Source organism: Phyllostomus hastatus, unplaced genomic scaffold (assembly GCF_019186645.2).
Source record: "Phyllostomus hastatus isolate PE091 unplaced genomic scaffold, TTU_PhHast_1.1 phas_contig_80, whole genome shotgun sequence".
NCBI classification, from domain to species: Eukaryota; Metazoa; Chordata; class Mammalia; order Chiroptera; family Phyllostomidae; genus Phyllostomus; species Phyllostomus hastatus.
Window position 1 is genome coordinate 38513683 of NW_025333960.1, and position 23595 is coordinate 38537277.

Here is a 23595-nt window from a genome sequence, read left to right on the forward strand (position 1 = left end):
TCAGGCTAAAGGACAATTTATTTTGCTTCTTCTGACATATACTCTACGTGGCGCTTCTGACAGGTTTCACAGCTGAACTCAGTATTAAACTACCACCTAATGCACCGTTCCACTTTACTCACAACCTGAACCCGCCCTCCCAGTTTACAGGGGCAAGGAGGATGGTAGAGAACAGGACTGCCTGCAGTAGGTTCTCCCTCCCAGCCCCGCTAATCCGATGAATATTTTAAAAAGAATGGCATAAAATCTCAGCTTCCCCTTTCTCTGGGTCTCATCTTCTTTTACAAAATAAAACAAAAGAGATAAGCAAGGCCTAGTGGTTGGCTGCAATTCAATACCTTTCTTTCTAATTAACACACAATAAGAGAGGGCTGCACCCGCTCTGCGCTGAGGGGTGTGTCTGCCTGTGCTGCCACTGAGTTGGGGAGGGATTCATTCCAGGTGATGAAAAGCTGCGTTTCAGGTTGCTTCTGGTTCACAGCAGATGCTGCAGAATGTGGTCCACAGCATGAGGGAAACTCTCACAAGTTAAGTAAGGAGGTGGGTTAATTTTTTCTTCATCTGTTGCTCGGTATTTACCTGAAATGAAAGTACAGCAGGTGAACAAAGCTACTGCTGGAGTGTCACAGTGACCACGCCCCGTGGACACCTAGGCCACCACAGAACCGCCCTTACGATTACTAGAGAATCAGAGGCTCCATATCTCCCAAAGTATCTTTTACTGAGGCTTCAGGATGCAATGAAGAAATTCAAAGAGATATCCCATTGAGCGTTTCCCATCGAGCGTTTCCCTAGGCCCTGTAGCCTATCATAATGGACAAGCTAGGTGAGGGGTCACCTAACAGCTAAGGGTGCCTTCAGATCTCCACAGCTGATGAAATCATTTTCTACCCCCTCCAGCCCTAAGGAGAGAAATGCTGAGTAAATCAATGCTTTTAAATGGAAGCCCGGGCCCCACAGGGCAGAGGCCTTGTCAGCTCCCGAGGGTAAATGCTGCTATCAGGAACCCTTTCAACCTGGCATATGGCAGCACCTGGCGCGGGAAGGGACAGAGTGATGGATGCTCACAGGCCGGGGCCAGGCAGGATGTGCCACGTGCATGGCAAGGCACCAAGGGGCAGGACACCACCTGCCTCTCCCCAGACTCTGGCTTTCAAGACCCACAACTGAACTCCCCAGCACAGCAGAGGAACTATCACACACAGTGGTCACAGCTTTCACACACGTAAAGCAGACAATGCTGGTCTTCCTTTAAACATCCTTCATGGGTCCCAGTACCTCTCAGGAAGAACCTCAAATCCCCACTGTTGCCTAGCAGGCCCTCTGACATCTGGCCCCAGCACCCCTCTAACTTCAGCGGGTGCGCCCGTCACAGGCTGCAGTCCTAGACTGCACCGGACTCTTCCGAGGACCTGACATTCCCCTTTGCCTGGAACACTCTTCTCGCCTGACTCCCACCCTCCTACTTCAGCTCAGACTCCAGGTTCCCATCCACATTAGACCCTCTCCTTGTTACTGTCTCTTAGAACATGTTTTTTTTTTTTTTTGCCTCCACAGCAATGATAACAATTTGTAATTATATACATACACATAGTTTTGTTTGTTTAATGTTTGTCTCACACCTAAGACTATTAAGTTCTCTCAGAGTGGGGGCCAGGCCTGTTGTATTCCCCAATGTGCTCTCAGCACCGACAAAATGACTAGCACAGTGTGAGCATTCCTCAATCTTCTTTTTTAAGAATGGAAGGAAAGAAGGACGGACGGAAAGAACTGCAGAACACTGCCTCAGGCAGGCCTTGAGGAAGGGGCCAACTGCCCGCTCTGGCTGCCCTCACAAGTCTCCTTCTCCTTGCTCTCTCAGCCCTTTTTCTGCGGCGCTGCTAATTATTTTTCTGCATTTTCCAGTATTCTCTACCTAACGCAGCTCCCCCTAAAAGAGACCCACCATTTTCTACAACTCCCTCTGTTTTCTACAACTATCTCTTTTTTAAAGAGGCTTTGCCCAGCAGACACAAAGCCTGAAAACCCCCCGCTCCACACCTTTGCATTGTGGTGAAGATGCTTCTTGCCTCGCTGACTGTGAACTCCTACAGGACAGGAGCCCGCATGAAACGTACAAGTATACAGACATGTACCTCATCTACCTTAGCATCCTCAAGGTACCTGTCCACATATGGTCCACGCAGTAAACCACTGCTAGTTTCCTGTTTCAAGCTTAAGTCCCTTGAAGTATTAACTCCTTCGCAAGGTTTCTATTTGGTCTCATAGGTAAGTTAATCACCAACTATTCCTCTATCATCAAATCCCTGCATCCAGTGGTCTAAGGGCGAATGTGTGAAAGTCAAGTTTCTTAGCCATGTTGATAAGGACTTGCAGAATGCTCCCGCATAATCTGGCCCAGCAAGTGGGATTTCTACAAAGTACAAAGACACGGTGGCTTGCACATGTGTGATAGCTCTAGCACCTCGCACTGTGTCTGGCATACAGCGGATGCTCCACAATGCTGCCTGAGTGAACAGAGCGGACCACCCTCACCCATGCCCGGCTCATTCACTGTGGCGGTCTGTGCTTTCCTGGATGGATAAATGATGAGTGGAGGGAGCACAGGGGAAGCCCATGTTTATGAGATTAGAGAAAGAGTAATTCTATCTTTTCTAGGTGAGTTTTTTACATGCTCAACAGAAATTGTAGTTAGGACGTGTCAAAAATCTTTATTAACAAATCATTAAGCAAATGTACATTGAGTACCTACAATGTGCTACTCATTAAGAAATAAAACTGCTTGACCAGTGTAGCTTAGCTGGTTGGGCACTGGACGGCAAAGCAAAGGGTCACAGGTTCAAATTCTGGTCAGGGCCCCATGCCTGGGTGGCAGGTTCAGTCTCTGGTCGGGGTGTGTACGAGAGGCAACCTATTGATGTTTTTCTCTCACATCATTGTTTCTTTCCCTCTCTTTCTCCCTCCCCTCCCCTCTTTCTAAAAATAAATAGAATCTTTTTAAAAAAAGCAAAGTTGCTCAACTATATACACAAAAGCACTTATTACTGAATAAGTTAAATTCTTTTTAAAGATTTTTTTTCATTTATTTTTACGAGAAGGGCCGGAGAGAGGGAAACATCAATGTGTGGTTGCCTCTCACACGCCCCCTACTGGGGACCTGGCTTGCAAACCAGGCAAGTGCCCCAGACTAGGAATCCAATCAGCGACCTTTTGATTCACAGGACAGCACTCAATCCACTGAGCCACACCAGCCAGGGCTGAATAAGTTAAATTCTTTATGATAATTTTCAACACTGGGAAACCTCATATTTGTTTAAATGCACTGAGTTCAAATTCACTAGAGAAGTCCGCTTTCCTGCACGATTGCAGATACTGGGCTGACAGGATTTTTTGGACAGAGATGGACAGTTCCAATGGGATGGTTCTGATGAGCTGGACTTAGCCACTTTACCAGCTATTCTTTCCAGATTTGACTGTGTTACGCTGCTGGCACTCTGAAGACTGCCTGGATGCCTGTGTAATAGGCTGATCACAACCAGGTGCCAGTCAGAAAAGAAGGCGGTGCCAATGGAGACCAGTGGGGGAACCGGGCCTACAGACACTGGCACAGGACCAGCTCTGATGATGCTTAGTGTACACCCTTAATTACGTAAGCTAAAGAAAGGAAATGTTCATGGGAATAATAAACAAAAGGAAAAATAGTTATCTGAGGATTTTTTTAAGGACTAGAAAAAAATGGCGAATGGCAGGAATTTAAAACTTAAGATATAAGGGAGAATCATCAGTGTGGCTATTTTTCTTGACTTTTCTGATACTTCCTCTTTGTTTAGAGTAAAGGGCAATAATAGTCCTGAAATGGTGGAGATCATTGGGACAGAAATCTGAGAAAAAAAAACCACATTAATTCCTGAGTAGCTGGTGTCACCTGAAAGCTCCAGTGGCTCCCCCCAAGCCCCAGGCAGAAGGAGACTGTGTTTCCATGTTCACAAAGGGTCTTGCCAGTTACTTCTTATTCAACTGTAGCTACAGTTCCATTTTCTTGTTTCTATTCTTTAGTTCAACATAGCTTTTATGCAACCACATTTTTTGAACAAACATCATAGTCATAAGTAAATGTACTTTTTTGAAATAATTTCCAAGTAGCAGCTGTTCTGTGACTTTGTTTACATCTTCCCTTTTACGAACAGCCTATTAAATAGTTCCACTACCATTACATGACACCAGGCAAATGAGCTCACAGAGCCATCTATGAAACCATTTATCTGCCATTTCATTTATAAGTGCCCGATGACAACTCTTGAATTTCTGGCTCTCATCCTTAAATGTGTGCTATTAGTTCCAAGCTCAGCAGGTATCATCTGGGGGCAGGGTGAGGGTGGGGGACCTTTTCGTTATGTGTAGACAGGCTCATTAAGTTCCCAATGTGACAGTATTCGACCCCACACATGGCTCTCATGCCTGTTCTTTTCTTACCTTGAAAGAACTTTTAAAACTAACAATGCATATAAGAAAATTGCACAAAATCATACCCTGTACTGTGAGAGCTAGAAGTGACCTGTCCAACCCCATCGTTCTTAAAGGATCCAAAGAGGTGAAGGACGTTAACCAGAGCCTCACACAGCTAGTCGGCGCCAAGCTGAGGCCAGGACTCCAGACATTTCACGAGTCCACTGTAGTCAGAATACAGGATTAGCTGCGTCCTCCCCATTAAGTTCCTTGCTTCTCTTTAAATTTATTTGAGGAACCACAAAGAGTATAACTAGTTGTGGTACAGAAAATAGTTCCTAAAATAGTAAGTGAAAAGGTGAGAAAATTTTTTGTGTGTGTTTTAGAAGTTGCACACATGGGTGAACACACAATACCTTATACAGACGAGGTATTAACTGTACACCTGAAATCCATATAATTTTATTAACCTATGTCACCTCAATAAATTCACTTAAAAAAGAGAAAATTAAATAAAAAATTATATTGAAAACAAATAGAAATAAAAAGTACAAACATTAACACAAAGTATGAGATCACTTAGCTGCTCAGCTCCTAAAGAGATCCGCTGCATCTTGTGGCTGGCACAAAAAGAAAAGACGTTTTTATAAGGGCACCACAATCAATGGGCTTTGGCCCATTCCAGTGCAGTATCTGTGTACCTAGAAAATCATGTAGATGCTAACTGTCAACTGTGTATGGCTATCTCTGGCTAAGTACGCAAATACCTCTGAACTCACATCTTCCTAGTATTGTACAGCACGGGCCCTCCCACGCTGACTGCTTCCCCTGTAATACTAAGACCATTTTATTTTTGCTTTGTGGCAGAAAAAGACTTAAAGCATCCAGGGAACTTTGGCATTTCTGAAAAGACATTTCTGTAAGCAACTGCGAATTCTACCATCCTGTTTCAGAGAAGGCTTACATAGGAGATACATACCAGTTTTTACTAAGATGCCCAGCATGCCCACATTCTGAGCCCCACCAACGTCATCCCGGCAATCCTAGAAAAGCATAAAGAAGGCACTTAGTACAAGGTCTTCAGTGAACTTGACAATAAAACCCTACCTAATGATTTAACTTATTAGGCTGGATGGCCAACTGTAAGCCCATGATTTTATCCTTTTTTTAAAAGAGATACTGACTTTTTTTTAAAATCCTCACCCAAGGATATGTTTATTGACTTGAGAGAGAAACATCAATTGGTTGCCTTCCACATGTGCCCTGACCAGGGACCTAGGTATGTGCCCTGATTGGGAATTGAACCACCAACCTTGCGGTGTACAGGATGACACTCCAACTGAGTCACCTGGTCAGGGCCTCATGGTTTTATCTTAAAATGAAAGCCGGGAAGATGTAAAAACAGATCAATCCACATGTAATAGTGTGAGGGGGCATACCATTCGGAAAGGGAAGGGTCACAGTGGTGGGAGATGTACAAGGGTAGTAATTCTAGTAACCAAACACAAAGAGCAGTCATAGTTCTTCAAGTTTTGTCACATGTCCATCGATCTCCTCTTAAAACAGATCATGAAAAAAGGGGGTCTACCCATTTGGCAGGTTTTAAGGTGAATGATCCAACGGCAGACAGTAAATGAACTAGATTCAGAAGACGGCTCTTCTCCTGCCCAGGTAATATATTATCCCTACCTCCATCCGACAGCCCCTACCAGGTGCAGTCAAGTCAAATCAGCGCGCCTGAACAGACCGTGGCACTGTCTGACACTCACTTCGCACGTGGGGATACAGGAGTAAGGAGTCAGAAGAGGAGGCCCTCGTCCTGGCCAGGTGGCTCAGCAGGTTGGAGCGTGGTCCTGTTAACTCAAAAGGTTTTGGGACTGAGCACATACAGGAGGCAAGTGACTGATGTTCCTCTCTCACCTTGATATTTCTCTGTCTTTCTCCCCCTCTTTTTTCTCTCCCCTCCTCTTTCTCTCCACCCCTCTGCCCCCCCCCACTCCCTTTCTCTCTGAAAGCAGTGAAAAAAAAAAAAAAGAAGTCCTCTGGTGAGGATTTAAAAAAAGGAAGTCCTCTCTTCAATTCTTATTCAAGATGGGGATGAATATACTCGGTTGATTGTAATGATAAATTCAAGGTAATAAAATCCAAGGACCGGAAGAAACATCAAGAAAATCAATCCTGCTACCTCCTGTCTATTAGCAGGATTCATTCAGACCATGCCTGAAGAAAGCATTTTTCTTTTTTTTCTGTTAAAGTCATTAATACTATTCAGTAACAGCCCTTGGAAATGAGTTTTAGAATGTCAAAATTCATTCAAAGTCTAACTTGAAACCTTTTCTGTTGCAGCTCAACTCGCCCTGTTGAAGCAGTGAAGGCAGAGGAAAGGAGGAGAAGGAAGGAGGGAGGTGGGGAGAAGGCGACAAGGAAAGGGAGGGAGGAAACTGCCACTCTCTGGGCCAACAAACGACCCTGCACGAAGCTGCCACCACGCGCCCTTCTTGCCCCCACCCATCTGCAAACAGCATCTCCCAGGATGAAGAGCTGTGGAGTCTCCAGGCTCAGAGAGCCTCTTCTTCAAACGCACGCCTACCTAGGAAAGTCAGCTGAAGGCCTGCCAAGAAGAATAAGGTGACTGAAAAGATGGCTTCTCAGAACAGTATCAAGTTCAACGACTCTCCCATTCAGTGTAACAGGAACAAATACATACAGAAGTGGAAGAGGATATCGGGTGGCCTGTGACACATTTGCACCATCACAAGTTAAGAAAGCAAGGGATCTACAGTTTGTCTTGGAGGGAGTCCAGAGCCTCAAGTTCTACCTCCAGCTATGCACTAATGGGCTATGAAACTTTAGGCAGTGAGATTTACCTCTCCCGGCTTCAGTTTCCCAGTCCATAAAATGAGATTTGGACCAGACAATCTTCATGGTCCCTTCTAGCCTAACATGTTATTATTTAAAAGTGAAATATAATCCTTGCCACCTACTTACCACAAGGCAGTGTGCTTTCTAGCTTTTTCTCCCTCATGGCACGTGCAAAAAGCACTTCCCCAGCGCACCGGGGTAAACTGACAGGGTGCTCACGGTCAGAGGTCACCAGCTACGGGCCTCCAACAGCCCGGGTTCAGACCCGCCACTCAAAGGGCTGAGGCAATCGATACCTTTGAGCTATTTGCGGCACACTGATTGGGAAGTTCTTCCATAGACCATATACAGAGAAAAAAATCAATACGGGTAGAATTCTTTGGGTATGGGCTGTTTCCCACATAAGTAATATTTGAAAAATCTAAATTTCTGTAAAAGTTTCTTTAAAAAGATATAAAAAGCTTTTGATTGACTTGTATTTAACGATATCTTAAATTATATATATCTCATCACACTATAGAGAATGTCATAAATAATCAAAATTTCAGTTCTTTAGAAGAATGCCACTAAACATCTACTGGAAAGCCTGTTTTTTAGGCAGCTACTTATTACCACCCACTACCGTCAGCAGCAGAGTCTGCTTGGGTTTCGAAGAGGGGCCGGCTCTTCCCAACGTGACCGGCAGGCTCAGGGCGTCTCCTGGGCTCTGCTACTTACGTCTCCTATCATGACAGCCTCCTCGGGGTCACAGCCAGTGCCCCGCAGGGCTTCGAAAAAGAATGTTTTCTCTGGTTTCCCCACTACGGTGGCTTTGGTGTCTGTGGCATACTCCAGAGCAGTCACGAACGGGCCAGGGCCCAGGGCTAAGCCATCTTTCCTCTTGTAATACCGGGCTTTGTGGATTGCTATCAGCGGTGCCCCATCCAAGAGTAACCTAGAGAGACCGAGAAAATGGAAACTGGCTAAAAGCAAGGCTTTTGTGACTGGAAAAGAATGTCAGACTTACAGAGTGGTTTTATTCACATTCACAGAAACAAAGAGTTTCTTATTAACTTTTAATGACTTGCTGTCTTCTAATGAATTCACTAAGAACTGCTGGGAATTACACTCAAATACACTAAAGAAAGGTGATAGATTATTAAATTTGGGATTGCTTCAACCTTTTACCTTTAGTGGTTTCACTTTACCCAAATCACCAGGGAAAGAATTAAGAGAAGTAAAGCTAAATAAGACACTCAAGGGAAGAAGCCTAACTTAATGAGACAAGTTGTCGCAACCTTCCCTAACGGTAAGCAGGAGGCCCTGGAGCCCTCTGCAACACGACACAACCGCCGGCTGCAGAGACGTACTCAACTGGCTCCTGAAATACCCGACTCCCCGTTTCTTCTCCAAAATGTGAGCTGCTTTCTGATTCAGAAATTTACAATACAGCATTTTACAAATACTTTCTGCGCGTCCATTTCCCTGTTCATTCTACCTTGTGACTGCTGCTGATGTTACTTTGCAAATCAGGCCCACTTCCCGGAAGAACACACCAGCACGATGCTGTCTGTCTGTGTGTGGTGTGGCATGGTTTAGCCAACAAGGGTGAAGGGACAGCCTTTTCTGCCAAATCTCTTTCTCTGTCCTGACACAGGACAAATGTCCTCATACCAAACAAAAGGGCACAAAGAGTTTTCCCATTAATTTGATAACCAAACTCTATGGATAGCTAAAGATCTCCATTGGTGACTCGGGAAAAACATAGTAAAACAAATCCAAAAAACCCCACCAACTTCTTAATGCTCCCTTACCAACCCCCCAACCCCAAAAAACCTACCACACATCCTGACAGAAGAGCCTGTAGTCACAGAGCAGAACAGTCACACACATATTATCACCTAATGGAAGGCAGGACATGATATATTTTTTAAACTGCTTTTAACCAATGTAATAAATGATCTCACTAGCTTAATTTACTTTAAGTCATCTACTTAGTTAAAATATTTAGTATCCATCGAGGAAGAATTCATCACATCTTACCCTTCACAATTATGAGTAATTAAGCGCTCAACTATGAAACTGCTAAATTATTCTTGTCGGTGGGCATGAAAATGCCTTCCTGCGGGAGATGCAGAATTCAGACATTTGTGATTAAATATTTTATTAAGTAAAAACCAATACTGGACTATTACAGGGCCTTACTGTTATTTACTACAAATTGCTCACAGCACAGGACCGATCCTTCCAATTTATTCACTGATATTAATACAAGTTTATTTCTTAAAGCAGATCTTAAAATCCAACTGTTAGGAAACCTGATAAAAGCCACTGTGCTGGCCTTAAAGAACCACAGCTGATGGCAATGAGATAATAATGGGTGATTTATCTATCTCCCCTCTTGTCACCCGCCCCTGATCCCATTTATTTGCTACTCTACCACGGAACTGGAATTCTTTATGCAACCGACCTCAAAATTGCTTTCCACTTATATAGCTAAACTAAAAACTCATTTGATTTGACTTTGTTAATATTTTATTATGTATTAACTGGGTATAAGACTTATCAGCTTGATTGATGTGCGTACTTAATTCCCAAGCAGTGCTTTAGTGCCTTCCCTGAAAGGCTGAAACTGTGGGTTCCTCTGCGTTTCTCTAAATGGAAGCTGGTGCTGCACGAGGCTGGGAAAGATGGGCGTCTCTCAGGGAGCGGTTCCTGCTTCTGTCACGCTCCGCACAGCATAAGCTCTACTGAGACTTTGAAGAGCCAAGGCATGTTCATATAGACTGAACGGTAAACTTTTTCTAGGACACAGATGAAAAGATCTTTTATAGTTAAATACTTAGATCAAAAACAGACATCCCCAACACTTGAAGGGTTTTTACACTTACTAGACAGGGCAACAAAGGGTTGCTTGTTTTTGACAGCGGAAATAATATTAGCAGAGGGAAATCATCTGTGAATTTTCTGTCTGTATCTAACTACAAGCCTACTGAGGTACAAGACGCCAGGAAAAAGGGACACAAAGAAGGCTCGATGCAAAAATCTCTGGCAGTGAATTCCATGCAGGCAAAGGCAAAAACTGAAAAACCCTAGTGAGGGAGCAGGGCCACAACAGAAACATCTTAGGCAAACATCTAGATCAGTGGCTGTCACCCAGGGGCAGTGTTGCTTCCCAGGGGACACGCGGCAGCGTCTGCAGGCATTTCTGGTTGTCACAAATGGTTGAAGAGGGGTGCTGCTGGCATCCGGTGGGTGGAGGCCAGGGATGCTGCTCAATGTGCTACAACGGATAGCACTGCCTCTCCCCACGCCCAGCATCGGCTGGTCCCAAATGTAGTATCTACGCTTCTTAAAATAGGTAAGAGCAAATCACTCCACATTTGTAGGCCAGGTTTTCTATCAACAAAGGGGTTGAACTGCCAGGGTTTTTTAACCTTAGCACTACTGACATTTTGACAAGTTGGACTCCATCAAAATGAAGAACTTCGTGTTTTCACACTATTAGGAGAGTGAAAGTGCAGGGATAAGATATTTGTAGTCCATATATCCAACCAAAAACTTGTTTATAAAATGAATTCCTGCAAATCAGTAAGAAAAATACAATCCAATCAGAAAGGGTAAAAGAGTTTAATGGGCATATTGCAAATAAGTTATCAATGGCCAACAAGTATATGAAAAGGTTTCAAGAACATTTCTCATCAGGGAAACACGGACGAAACACAGTAAGATGCCACTACACACACCAAACAGAATAGCTTCAATTACACTACTGGCCAGAGACTGGTGGGGACTTGGAGCAACCGAAACTCTCCTTCATAGCCAGTGGGAATATATGACTTGCTATAATGACTTTAGAAAATTGTTTAGCAATATTTACTAAAGCTAAACAAGTACTTATCTTATTACCCAGTAATTTCACTACTCTACAGACCCAAGAGAAATGAGCACATATGTCCCCCAAAAGACATGTTGAAGAATGTTCATAGCAGCTTTACTCATAACAGCCAAAACTGGAAATAATCCAAATGCTCATTAACAATAAATAAATAATTTGTGGAATAGTCATACAACAGACCACTGCACAACAACAAAAATTAAGATACAAAACAACAACAAAGCACTGCTACCTGCAACAGCTTGGATAATTCTCAAAAAAAGACAAAAATGCTACAACTGTATGATTTCATTTACATGAAGGCCAAGAGCTGGCAACGCTGGCAGGAGTCAAGGGCTGCAGTTGCCTTGAGGAAGAAGTGGAACTGATGGAGACAGGAAGCCTGCTAGGGTGCTGGGAGTGCTCCAGACCTTGAACAGAGGGGTTACACAGGTACACGTAGGTGTAAAATTCTACTGCATTGTCTACCGACACTTTGTACACTTGACTGTGCATGCTGTACAAGGGGGGACCCAAAAAACCCCAGAATTTATTTATAAAAACCTGTGTATTTATTCTTACATGTTTAAACTTCAGTCACCTTCAAAGCGCTCTGTTTGATGCAATACACCTATTGAGACTTTTTTATCCTCTGCTCAAAACAGTGTTTGAACTCGTTGATTTTGATGCCTTTTAGTGCTTTTACTGTTTTTTGTTTCACCTCTTCCACATTGGCAAAATGTTTTCCTTTGAGAACCTTCTCCATCAGGGAAACAAAAACAGAAACTTACTTGGGGCAAGACCGGGTGAATAGGGAAGGTGGGGCACAGGGGTCATGCCGTGTTTGGTCAAAAACTGCTGGACACTCAGCACAGTTGGGCAAGTGCACTTGTAAATCACCCATCATGAGGTGGGCAAAGGTATTGAAAGAGTCTTCAGAAATATTTCCTGAAACCGAACACAGCCTCTCACAACACCAGCCGGTACACTGACACAGATGGGTTCCCAGAACACTCACCTCTGGGGGAAGCCTGGACTGCAAGGGGCCTGCCCTCCACAAGATAATTATGATTTTTTTGGGGGGGGGGTCCCCCTCGTACATCAATTTTAAAAAATGAGTAACAATATATTTATGTGGTTTTTTCACCTACAACTTTTATTTGGAGTAGCAAGACTTGCCTTGATCAATCTCCTCAAATTAAAAAATAAGAGCAATCAGTGACTGAAATTAAACTCGACTGTGTATTCCATGAATTTCCAACTGGTGTATAAAGTGGTTCTCTTGCACATACTAATGGAATGCTTTAAATAACTCAAGTTCTTAAGTCTAATACAATTTCTCTTGGTCTGGACTATAATTAAAAAGACTGCACGGCAGTCAGCCCTTTCAGAAGGGGTAAAGGCCCTGGAAATACTTCTGACTGGAGCCCTGCTACCATACTGTTCTGGAGCTCCTTGGGCCCAGGGTTCTATGCACTTAGAAAAGACTCAGGAGTTACGGTGCAAATGAAGTAATAACTGACACGGCTGTTGTTGATCTTTTTTCTCCACTTCTCTTCTTCCCCTTCTAAGAAACTGAATATACTGAAGTAATTAACTTTTAATTTTTTCTTGAGGAGATGGTGGAAAAAGCAATCCAACATTCATCAGGAACGATTTATGGTGATAAGAATCTCTTCCTGAAAAAAAACCCAAAAAACCCCAAAAACCCTATTTCTGCACATCTTTAAGATTTTTTGAGGACTCTTGTGCCTTGTAATAATTCTAGAAAAGAAATAATTAACTTCAAAATTAAGTCATTTTGAAGCTTCGACATATTATTCTTAAGCAGCCTTCCACCTTTTGCATTTAAATGTGAAAGTTGTGATGTTACTTATTTTCAGATAGAATGACATTTTTAAAAGCTCCTCTAGAAGCTGGAGAGCAATTACTCTAAATTTATTAAAAAAAACAACAACTTGAACTTTTCCTAGGTTAAGCAATTTCATGTAGTTTTTTTCCTCGAACTATACTTCTAAAAAAAAATCTTAAGGAACAAACAAATATTGCTTAACAAATGTTCTCAGAAGGTGCTTTTTTTTTTTAAACTAACTTCAAAAACTTGGAAATAACCAACAATAGGAAACATCTGGCTAAGTGGAATGTGCTGTGGGAGTCAAACATGTTGTAGAAGAGTATTTTAGGACATGGAAAAACATGCACAATATATCGTTGGGTTTTTAAAAAGCAAATTTCCACACAGTATATATACATTCTCATTTTTGTCTAAATATGTATGTGATAGAAACTAGCTAGGTGGAAGGATTACGGATGATTCTGTTTATTCTGTTTTACGCTTTTAAAATTTTCCACAATGGAGACATATTACTTTTCTGCTTAGATATTTTTTAATGTTGTTAATGCTAAGTTCAAATAACCTTTGTCCAGGTAGACTTCCTCCTAATAGAAATCATTAAATTTAATTATAATTGATCTTTTACTAAAATGCTCAAGCTTTGCGTTTCTAACTCAGGTCAGAAGATGGAAAAGACCTTGCTACAAACTAGTACGACAGTTGTGAAAATGGGTGAGCTGGAGCTACGGGTATGCATTTTGAGGACTCACACAGTATTACTAAGGAAGAATGCAAGTTGATAAAGTATAAAACAAGCAAAGTAACACTATACACTGTCTAGGGATATCCATATACATGTTACAGTATTTTTAGAAATGCATGCGAATGATAAACACAATTCAGCATCTTGATTACTTTTGGGTCTTGGGTGATAAAACTGGGAAGGACTATGCAGGGGATATCAAATTGTGTCGATAATTTGTTTTTTCTTACACTGCTTGATAAGCATATGGGCATTTGTTATATTATTCTTTGTGTCTTTTAGTAGTATGTAAAAGACAAAAAGACACCAATGGCTCTTAGGATTTAAATGCTTTCTAGAATCCAAACCTCCAAATCCTATCTATTCCTTATAACAGGTTCATATTCTTCTCTAAAGTCACTTCTCTAGGATTCCATGTTCCCAATTTCACTCGAATGTATAAGACATATTTGTAGCCAGATTGTACCATGCATTGGGGGTGGGGGGCTACTCATTTGAAACAGTAAATAAAAAGCAGTGCAATGTGGAAGGCTAATGCCTCCACCTGAGGGCAATATGCCCCTGAAGCTGTTGTTCAAGGCGGCTATGCAGTGGGGTTTAGAATCCAATGTTTATTCTCATTATCAACCTGAACAGTAATTTAACTGGTCGGTGGTTCATGTGAGATGTATGTATTTGCCACTTACAACCCAAACAGCTGCAGTCATTGGTTGCAAAGCACGGTCTCTGTGGAGACATCAATATGCAAAGAAGAGCAAGACCTAAAACCTTCTGTTAACTCTCCCCCCAGCTGTTAAGTGCATTTGTGAAATTAGAGTTGACCTACAAGTGCACTGTAATGCTTTCAAATGTAGTATTTAGAAAAATCAATATGGTTAGGGAAGTGTACTAATTAGACAGCATCCGAGCAATTATAAAGTCAGTATTATGTCAACGTACATTTTTATTACCCTGAGTCTAGCATTCATCTAAGACAGAGACCAATTAAATATGTCCTTCCCAAATTACCAGCTAAAATCAATCAATACCTTCTCCTTGAATTCTCTGGTAATTAGCAGGGGTAAATTCGGAAGTAAGAAATTATAGTACATTCTCTATTTCAGATGAAAACTGAGTTTGGTATGGTTGGAAACCTTACTCAAGGAGAGGTGATGTGATATAACATACCCACCCCACCCCAACCCCAAGAAGCCACAGTAGACTAACTGAAGTAGGTGAAGCAAAAGAAATGTTAACACCACATACCCCCCAGTGTATCTTCATGCAGTGCGGCATAGTGGTGGACTTCCGGGAAATAACTACAGTAAATAGATACTGAGCAGGTATCTGCTCGGTATGATACTCTAATAGCAGGTATGTTTCTTTTAAACAAAAGCTTAACTTTCAGAATAACTAAGTGCATTAAGTAGTCATAGTTTCTATTAACCGAGGCTCTAAAATGCACACAGGGAAAAAAGGTGTGGTTTATGGCCACAGAGATTATACATGAAGACAGCCATTTTCAAGATCAACAGCCAATAGTGTGCCCAGATGTGCGAGCCTTGTAGTGAGTTTTAGTTTCTTACAAACATTCTGATTCTAGGACACATACATCAAGAAATGAATTCTACATCAGATATAAGTTAGAATGATTCTTGTAGATCTTCATAGTGGTAAGAAAATGATGTTTTTACAGCATTTAGTTAAATGCCAAAATTTATGGAGTCATTACAGAAACTTTTTAAGCTAGTTCAAATGCATCTTCATGTAATATTTTGAACTGTCATAAGGTAAAAGATAAATTATACTGTTCAATGGTTTGACAAGAAGTAAAAGACAAGATGAAAATGGAAAAAAAAATCCCAGGGAAAGTAAGTTTCACTCTAGAGCAGATTTGTAGGTAAATTCTGATCCAATTTATCTTAGGAAGTATGAGAACCAGTATGTAGTCTTCCTTTTGGAAGCAGCAGCAGAAAGTTCACAAAAGTAAAATGCATACCCAACTGAGGATTTATAACTTATGTGTTAGCTGTGTTTCCCCAAATTTCAACCAACAGCCATCGGAACATCCCCACTTAGACATACCACATGCCAAACAGCCCCGACCTAAACTTATCACCTCCTGAACCCCACAGGGAGTGCTCTCCATCGCATGGGCCCAGGTTAGACACTTGATGTCCTCCTTGACCCACTGTCCTTCTTCACCTCCTAACAATCATTCACTGAGTCATGTTGACACTACTTTAATCTGGTTTTCTTTTCTTTTCTTTTCCTTTTAAAGATTTTATTTGTTTTAGAGAGACAGAAAGGGAGGAAGAAAGACAGGGAAAGAAACATCAATGTGTGAGAGAGACATCAATTGGTTGCTTCTCACATGCCCCCAACCAGGGACCTGGCCTGAAACCCAGGCAGGTGCCCTGCCCAGGAACCGAACTAGTGATCTTTTGGTACGTAGGCTGGTGCTCAACCCACCGAGCCACACCAGCCAGGGCTGAATCTGGTTTTCTTCATCCCTCCTATTCTAGTTCAAACTACCATTATCACTCAGAGAATAATTTCTTTGAAAGTATGGTCAAATGTGTCCAATTTTTTCCACAGCTTGGGTTTTCACTGGAGGAAGAATCACATTTACTATTTTAGGTGCATTAGCCTGGATGCAGTTTTCTGTCAGAAATCAGCATAGTCAGTGGAGAATCACACAATGATGATAAAAGATAAAACTGCTAGCTTTAAGAGCTGCAATTTTATTATGAATTTCTGCTCCAGAATATTGATTCTATAAACCAAAAACCCCAATGATCATACATTTTAACATATTGATCATTTTTTAAAAACCAAGCAGGATCAGCCCTAGCTGGTGTGGCTCAGTGGATTGAGTGCCAGCCTGCGAACCAAAGGGTCACTGGTTCAATTCCCAGTGCAGGCCAGGTCCCCAGTAGGGGATGCATGAGAAGCAACCACACATTGATGTTTCTCTCCTCTCTTTCTCCCTCCCATCCCCTCTCTAAAAATAAATAAATAAATAAAATCTTAAAAATAAAACAAAACAATAGGACCATAATAAATATTATTTGATGTTGATCTTGTGATTGTGAAGGTATCAGTCCTCATGTACAGTCTAGGTGGCTAGAAAGTAAAACGTGTATTACCTTCCATGACAAAGACTCAAGATGGGAAATAGGGAAGTGTATGATCAGATGAAAAATACATAGCTAGAGACTTACCGGAATGCTTGATTCAGCATTTGATAATGAAAATGTTCTGGTGCCAATCCTATGACCACAGCATTAGGATCGCTTGTTTGTATTCCTAGGAAGGGAAAAAAAATGTGATTGTTGAAAAGTGCAATGAAAAGTAAAGTCACATTTTATAATAAAGCAGCTTTAGTCAATCAAGCATAAATTTTGCCGTAACAATAATTTGTGGTTTAAGAAATTATCCTGCCCCATGTACTTTGGAAACAGTATAAGAGATAATTGAAAGAATATGACTTCTGGTATTTTTGCATATTTTTTGTATGGTTTTAAAGCTACTCAGCAAATAGAATATCTGACCTGAAATGTGTAAACTGATGTTCTCAAACAAGTAATTTCTAACTTCCAAAAGCTTTACTGATTACAATCAACAAGGACAGCCATGAATTCCCTACAAGCTGGCAGATCAATGGCAACTGATGGGGGAATGAAAATCTAAGAGGCCAGGGAAATCAGACACTCTAATTGACACAGTTGAGGTTAATACATTCATGATAAATGTGTAATGCACTGTATATTCTACTGTTTTCTGCATAATTCCTCATCTACTTTTAGTGTCACAAATATTACTCTATAATATAAGCATATTTTAGGACCCTGGTACTTGATAACAGCACCTCAGATATGACAATTAAGCAAGTACATTCACCATCACAGTTATTAAAAGTCTGGCTAAAGGTTCTTTGGATTATCCACATGCCAATTCCTATTTGCCTCTCTTATTGCTGGCAGTTAAGCATTTTTCATGATCAAGTCCACCAAAATGTAAGGGAAAGAAATAGGAAGAGGAGATGTCCAAGTTTCCAGTTTCTCTCTACCAGTAACCACGAGTATTCAGTAACTGATTAAAGTCTACTGAAGGAAGAAAACAAAATTATTGGTTACAGTGAAGTTAAAGTTTTTTTTGTGTGCCTTTATTATTTCATCTACCACTAACAAAGACATTCAATGACAGCAAAGATATTTCTTGCTTTTCAAAAACCCACCTACTTTGGGTATGTTCATGTACATAAGGATGTTTCAGATGTTGTCCTGCACCAAATGACAAAGACTTCTTCCCTATCAGGGACTCTGCTTCTATAACCCAACACCAGCTCACTGCTAATACAACTAGAATCTTTTTTTTAATCCTCACCCCAGGATATGCTTATTGATTTTAGAAGGAGGGGAAGGAAGAGAGAAAGAGAGGGAGAGAAACATCAACTGGCTGCCTCTCATACACACCCTGACTGGGGACTGAACCCCCAACCTAGCCCTGTGCCCTGATAACAAATCAAATCTGCGACCTTTTGATTTGTGGGATGACACTCCAACCAACAGAGTCACATTGGCCAGGGCACAACAAGAATCTTAATCTTCTTCAAATAAAGTCAAAAGAGAAAAATATTATTTTTCGGATTGAAATATTTTGTAGTACTTCAGCTAACCCAGAAACACAAATACATTGATTATAGAGTGTATTTGTCATTATTTTTGGTTGTGCCCAGTTTCTGAATACCATTCTCATAATCAGGTAATTCACTAGCTCATAAAGCCTGGTAAGAAGCAGAGCTCAACCTACCATAACAGAGGCTAAAAACACCAGATACTTACCCGTATTTTTCAGACCATAAGACACACCTAGGTTTTAGAGGAGGAAAATAGGAAAAATTTGAAGCAAAAAATGTGGTAGAATATTTTATAACTTAAATAACATAATATTTCACCAATGTAAATGTAAGCAGAACTCAACAGCAGCATTAACAACTATTATTTCCCCTAAATTGGGGGGGGTCTTACAGTCCGAAAATACGGTACTTTTCCAGCCTCTCTTGCAGCTACGGGTGCTGGCATGAAACACAGGCTCTGCCCATCAGAAACACCTTCCCAAGGTTTTGAACTGGGACCTAGTAAAACAAAGAAACAGAGAAAACCTCCACCGGAAGAGGTGACTGCTGCAGCCTCTGACTCTCAGGCAGCAGTGCTAGCTGGAGGATCCAATCTCCAGTTCCACTGGGGCCAACCGGGCAAGTGCAGAGCTCAAAGCTTAGCAAGGACAATCACTGGCACCCGATCAATTCTGTGACAGGATGCTGCACACCGCTGCTGGCTGCACAGCCCCAAGACTAACTCCAGGCTCTTCTTGGCAGTTCTGTGGGCTACCCAAACAGACTTTTTTTCTCTTTGTCACAGAAATTTATAGAAATATGTGAAAGTAGAAAGACTAGTATAATAAGCCTTGAGGTACCTATCACCCAGCTTTAGCAATCTTATCTATCATTCTCTACTTTTTTTTTTACCAATTTTATCTATCATTTCCTATACTTTGTGAAGTCTTTTAAAAGCAAATCTCAAATACCATGTCATTCATTTCAGCTTTTCATATTTCATAATTTATTAAATATCACTCAATACCTAGCCCACATCTGAATTTCCCCAAATGTCTCAAATGTCTTTTTACATCTGATACGTAATTGGCATCCAACAAGGTGCATACAGTACATTTGATTGCTATCCCTTCTCATTCTGTAACAGCACTCCTCTTCACTTACTGGAGCAACTAGTTCATCAATCCTGGAAATGTCCCATGTTCTGGATTTGGCTGACTTGTAACATTATTCAATTCATTCCTCTACCTTATTTTTCCTGTAAACTTTTCATTAACTCTAGAGGCTTCACGGGTTCACATTCAATTTTAGGCAAGATTATTTCATAGGCAATATGAAAGAACTAATTATGTCACATTGTGAACCACAAAAATTCTACTTGCTCTAGTGCTGGCGATGTTAAGGTTGATCAGCAGGTTTAAGTGGTGTCAGGCTGATTCTTCTCTTTTAGAGTTTCCCATCAGCCCTTACCCAACATGTTTAAACTCTATTGATGTTGTTGCCTATTTTGTTAGGGCTTCCCAACGGTGATTTCTTAACTCTGCCATTCCTTTTGCATTTAGTAGCTGGAATTCCAAAAAGAATGTACCAAATCAAATATCTGGTTACTTTAAAATATAATTCAAATAGCAAAGGCAGGATAAATGCTTGTTTCACTCCCTTAATTTTTTAAATTGATTTTTAGAGATAGAAAGGAAGGGTGAGGGAGAGGGGAAGAAAGAGGGGGGAAGAGAGAGAGGGTGGGGAGAGCGGGCAAGAGAAAGATTGATTTGTTGTTCCACTTATTTATGCATTCACTGGTTGATTCTTGTGTGTGCCCTGACTGGGGATTGAACCAGCAATCCTGGTGTATTGGAATTATGCTCTAAGGAACTGAGCTACTTGGCCAAAAATGTTTCACTCCTTTAACTTGGCAATTTTCAAAATAATGATTTACTACCCTATCAAACTCCAATAGTGACCAATGAGTTCTGAGGGACTGAGTATCATTTGAACTCATGGTGTTTTATATACACATGTTTGTGTTGCGATCCATTGCAACCATTATTCTTTTTGATGCTCAAATTACCCCTTCAAATTGGCCCAGGGGTCCTCTAGACACGACCTCATTAGTCTTCAACAGTCTCCTTGCTAACACAGTTAGTTATCCCAAACTCATACACTACCTTCCCTGATCTGGAATTAGCCATCACTCCAAGGAACTAAACTGGGAAATAGCAGACCCCATAGTCTGAGCGCTGGGTTGTCACTGCTTCTAGGCCTTTCCAGTGGAAGATCTAGATAATATGTATTTTTCCAGAGAAAAAGGGAGTTGATAATATTTTCAATTAAAAATTAGTAATACACAGCTTTTGATTAACTAATTTGATTTTTATATTTGTACATATTCTCACATTAAAGTCTTGTATCTTAATGATATTAGTATAATTACTACTTTGTTTTATCCTATATGTATGATACAATATTACATATAATTTAAATATAGCAATACCAACATTACTAATAAGACTAAACTACTGAATGCAGTTTAAGATTTCTTTGCAGTTCTTTTATCCTTAAAATCTATCCTACTAAGAACAAATAGTCAAAATACTATATTTTGAAGTCATTTGAAATATTTCTTTTGTCTGAGTAGTTATGTCACCAACTTGATATAGAGTTAAGTTCATTTGTTCCAATTTGTTTTTAGTTTTTAGGTGTCAGTTTGTTTTTCACTGTTTAATTGTCTTTTAATTATGTAAAATATTTATATGGTTCCAAAGTCGAAACTATGTAACAAGGTACTTTTAAATGAATCTCCTTTCCTTCTCCCTTCCTCCCCTTTTAGATAACCATTTCTAGTAGCTTTTCATTTATCCTTCTTTAGCTTCCTTTTACAAATATTATGTGTGTATGTACATCTATACATTCATTTCCCTCTCATGAAGATCACTCCATATGAAGGGATAAAAATCTTTGTCACTACTCATTTTCCAGCTCCAAAGCATTCCATTTTGTGGATATTCATAATTAATTAATTAATCAATCACTTCCAATGATCATTCAGGTTGTTTCCAATCTTTATTATTACCAATAAGGCTATAGTGAACAACCTTGTTCATATGACGTTGTGCATTTTTGTAACTATATCTTGGAGACAGATTCCTGCAAGTGACATACTGCTCATATGCACCTTGGTCAGCTATTGCCAAATTCCTCTCCACTGGAGTTACACCACTGTGTATTCTTGCCAACACCCAGATTCCTCTAATGAATGCATTTTGTTTAGTTCAGCCAAAATTGGTTGGCTTATTACAGATAATTATTATTATAAATAATAATTCTTGATACACTGGGAGTATAGGTTGTGAGGTTCTGCTCAGCTGTATATCCATGCCGAACCTTCCTAATCATTACTTGTACCACCATGACATGGTTTTATATTATATTTATACCCATTTTTCTATATTGTGTCATTTCAGTCTGAGTATCATCTACAAGCAAAGCAATGTGGCAAAGCTTCATAAAACCCGGATATTTTTCCAGAGTCTGTTAATTTTTCCAAAGAGAAAACAGTTTTCTTAATTGAAAGTATTTCATGGTCATTGCGAATATTTCATACAATACAGAATGATACCTAGTTTTTAAAAGGGGGCTATTGGATTATTTCATTTAATCAAATGAAAACAGTGGCTCATGGACCAAGGATTATAAACTCAAAGTAATTTTGACCTGTGCTTTTTCAAACTGTGGGTCATGATCCATTAGTAAATTGTAAAACTAACTTGGAGGGCTCTAAGCAGCATCAAAACCAAACAAACAATTAGGTAAACCAAACAGAAACTAAAGCATTTCTCATACAGTCAGTGTTTACCATATATAAACACACACATTTATGTACCAGGTTCTATGTAACGTGTTTCATTTACTGCGGAGTGTGGTCAGAACGGGCTAGAGAAACACCAATTTAGATTCAATGATAGGAGCAAATCAGAATAAATACTTCTAAACATTCAGTCTGAAGAATGATTTATAGGAAGATGTGAACACCTGGTTTTTAAATCTTTCCAAATTTCCCCTACCTTTGAAATCAGGTAATGCCCGATCGTCAACGAGCAGCATGGGCCGGACCTGTTTCTGCTCCACTAAATTCCTGGCTGCAGTCAGGGAAGTAAATATCTCATCTTCAGAGATATCAAATTCCAACTTCTTCAATCGCTCCAGCAGGTCTTTCTTGCTCTCTTTGGTTGTGTTGGTCACAAACCTAACCATCACAGAAGTACCACGTAACCTGGAAAAGTAAAATTCAGATGTCAACAAGGCCACTGTTACATTCTAGCCCCATAAAATCTCGTAATTTGGAAGCACTTGCCGAAGGTCAGAAAATAAAAGTAAATGTTTTTTTTTATTACCATGATCTTTTTTGTTATCTACCCAGAATCGCTTACACATTATCTACACCCTCGGGGATGCTTTGTTGCCAAAGGTTACAAAGTTAAATTGTGGAAGCTGTGCCTACCTTTTTGAGAACCTTCTGTACTTTTACTGAATTTTACTGCAGGGCTTTATCAAAGAAGTGTAAAAAACAAAGTTTAGTAATCACTGTGCTCCCAGAATAGGAGAGGTGAAAGTTACTTTAGAGATTCTTAGTGCAATCCTCTCTTAAAGAGGAGAAAACTGAGGCCTAGAGGAGCTAAGTGACTTGCTAGGCTTTCTACAGCTGGGTAGCAGCAGAGCTGAGACAAGAACCCCAACCTACGTCCTGGTATAGGACTTGACCTTCTACACTAAGAGAACGAAGGACGACATCTCAAGATGTTTTCTTTTTCTTAGCCAGTTAAAGACTCGCCAAACCCCAATGAGTTGCTAAATTTATAAACAATCTATCTGGACATCTCCAAGAAACATTACATTTTTTAAAAAAATAAAATGTTTTCCCCTTCAACTACTTACATACAGGATTGTTCTGATTCTGTGATCTGCTTTTGGAACTTACACTGGCAGTCAGTTATCAGAGAAAGAATTCATGACAGTTTAGCTTTCTCTAAAAGTAAAAATTATTTTCTTGGTCCTATAGTTTTAAAACCAAGATCTAAAAAGAATTTTAATTTAGCTACAATTTAAAATTTTATATTAATACCCATTGTTTTTTATTTTGTTCCTCAAATGGATACAAGATGTAAAAGCACTCACCACAATTTAAAACATGCAAGCACATAAAACAGAAAAGAGGTTCTTAAGTATTCATGCAAAGA

General features: G+C 40.4%; 1 protein-coding gene across 1 annotated transcript in view; it reads right to left on the reverse strand.

The window, feature by feature from the left end:
- Positions 1 to 23595, reverse strand: part of HDHD2 (haloacid dehalogenase like hydrolase domain containing 2) — a 31733-nt gene continuing 8138 nt past the window's right edge. Inside the window, exons 3-7 of the mRNA XM_045849675.1 lie at positions 22423 to 22631; positions 16965 to 17049; positions 8026 to 8242; positions 5426 to 5489; positions 1 to 579 (exon numbers count right to left, since the gene is read on the reverse strand). Coding sequence (XP_045705631.1) covers positions 476 to 579; positions 5426 to 5489; positions 8026 to 8242; positions 16965 to 17049; positions 22423 to 22631 — 679 coding nt within the window. The 3' untranslated portion in view covers positions 1 to 475. The remainder of the gene's footprint in view (positions 580 to 5425; positions 5490 to 8025; positions 8243 to 16964; positions 17050 to 22422; positions 22632 to 23595) is intronic.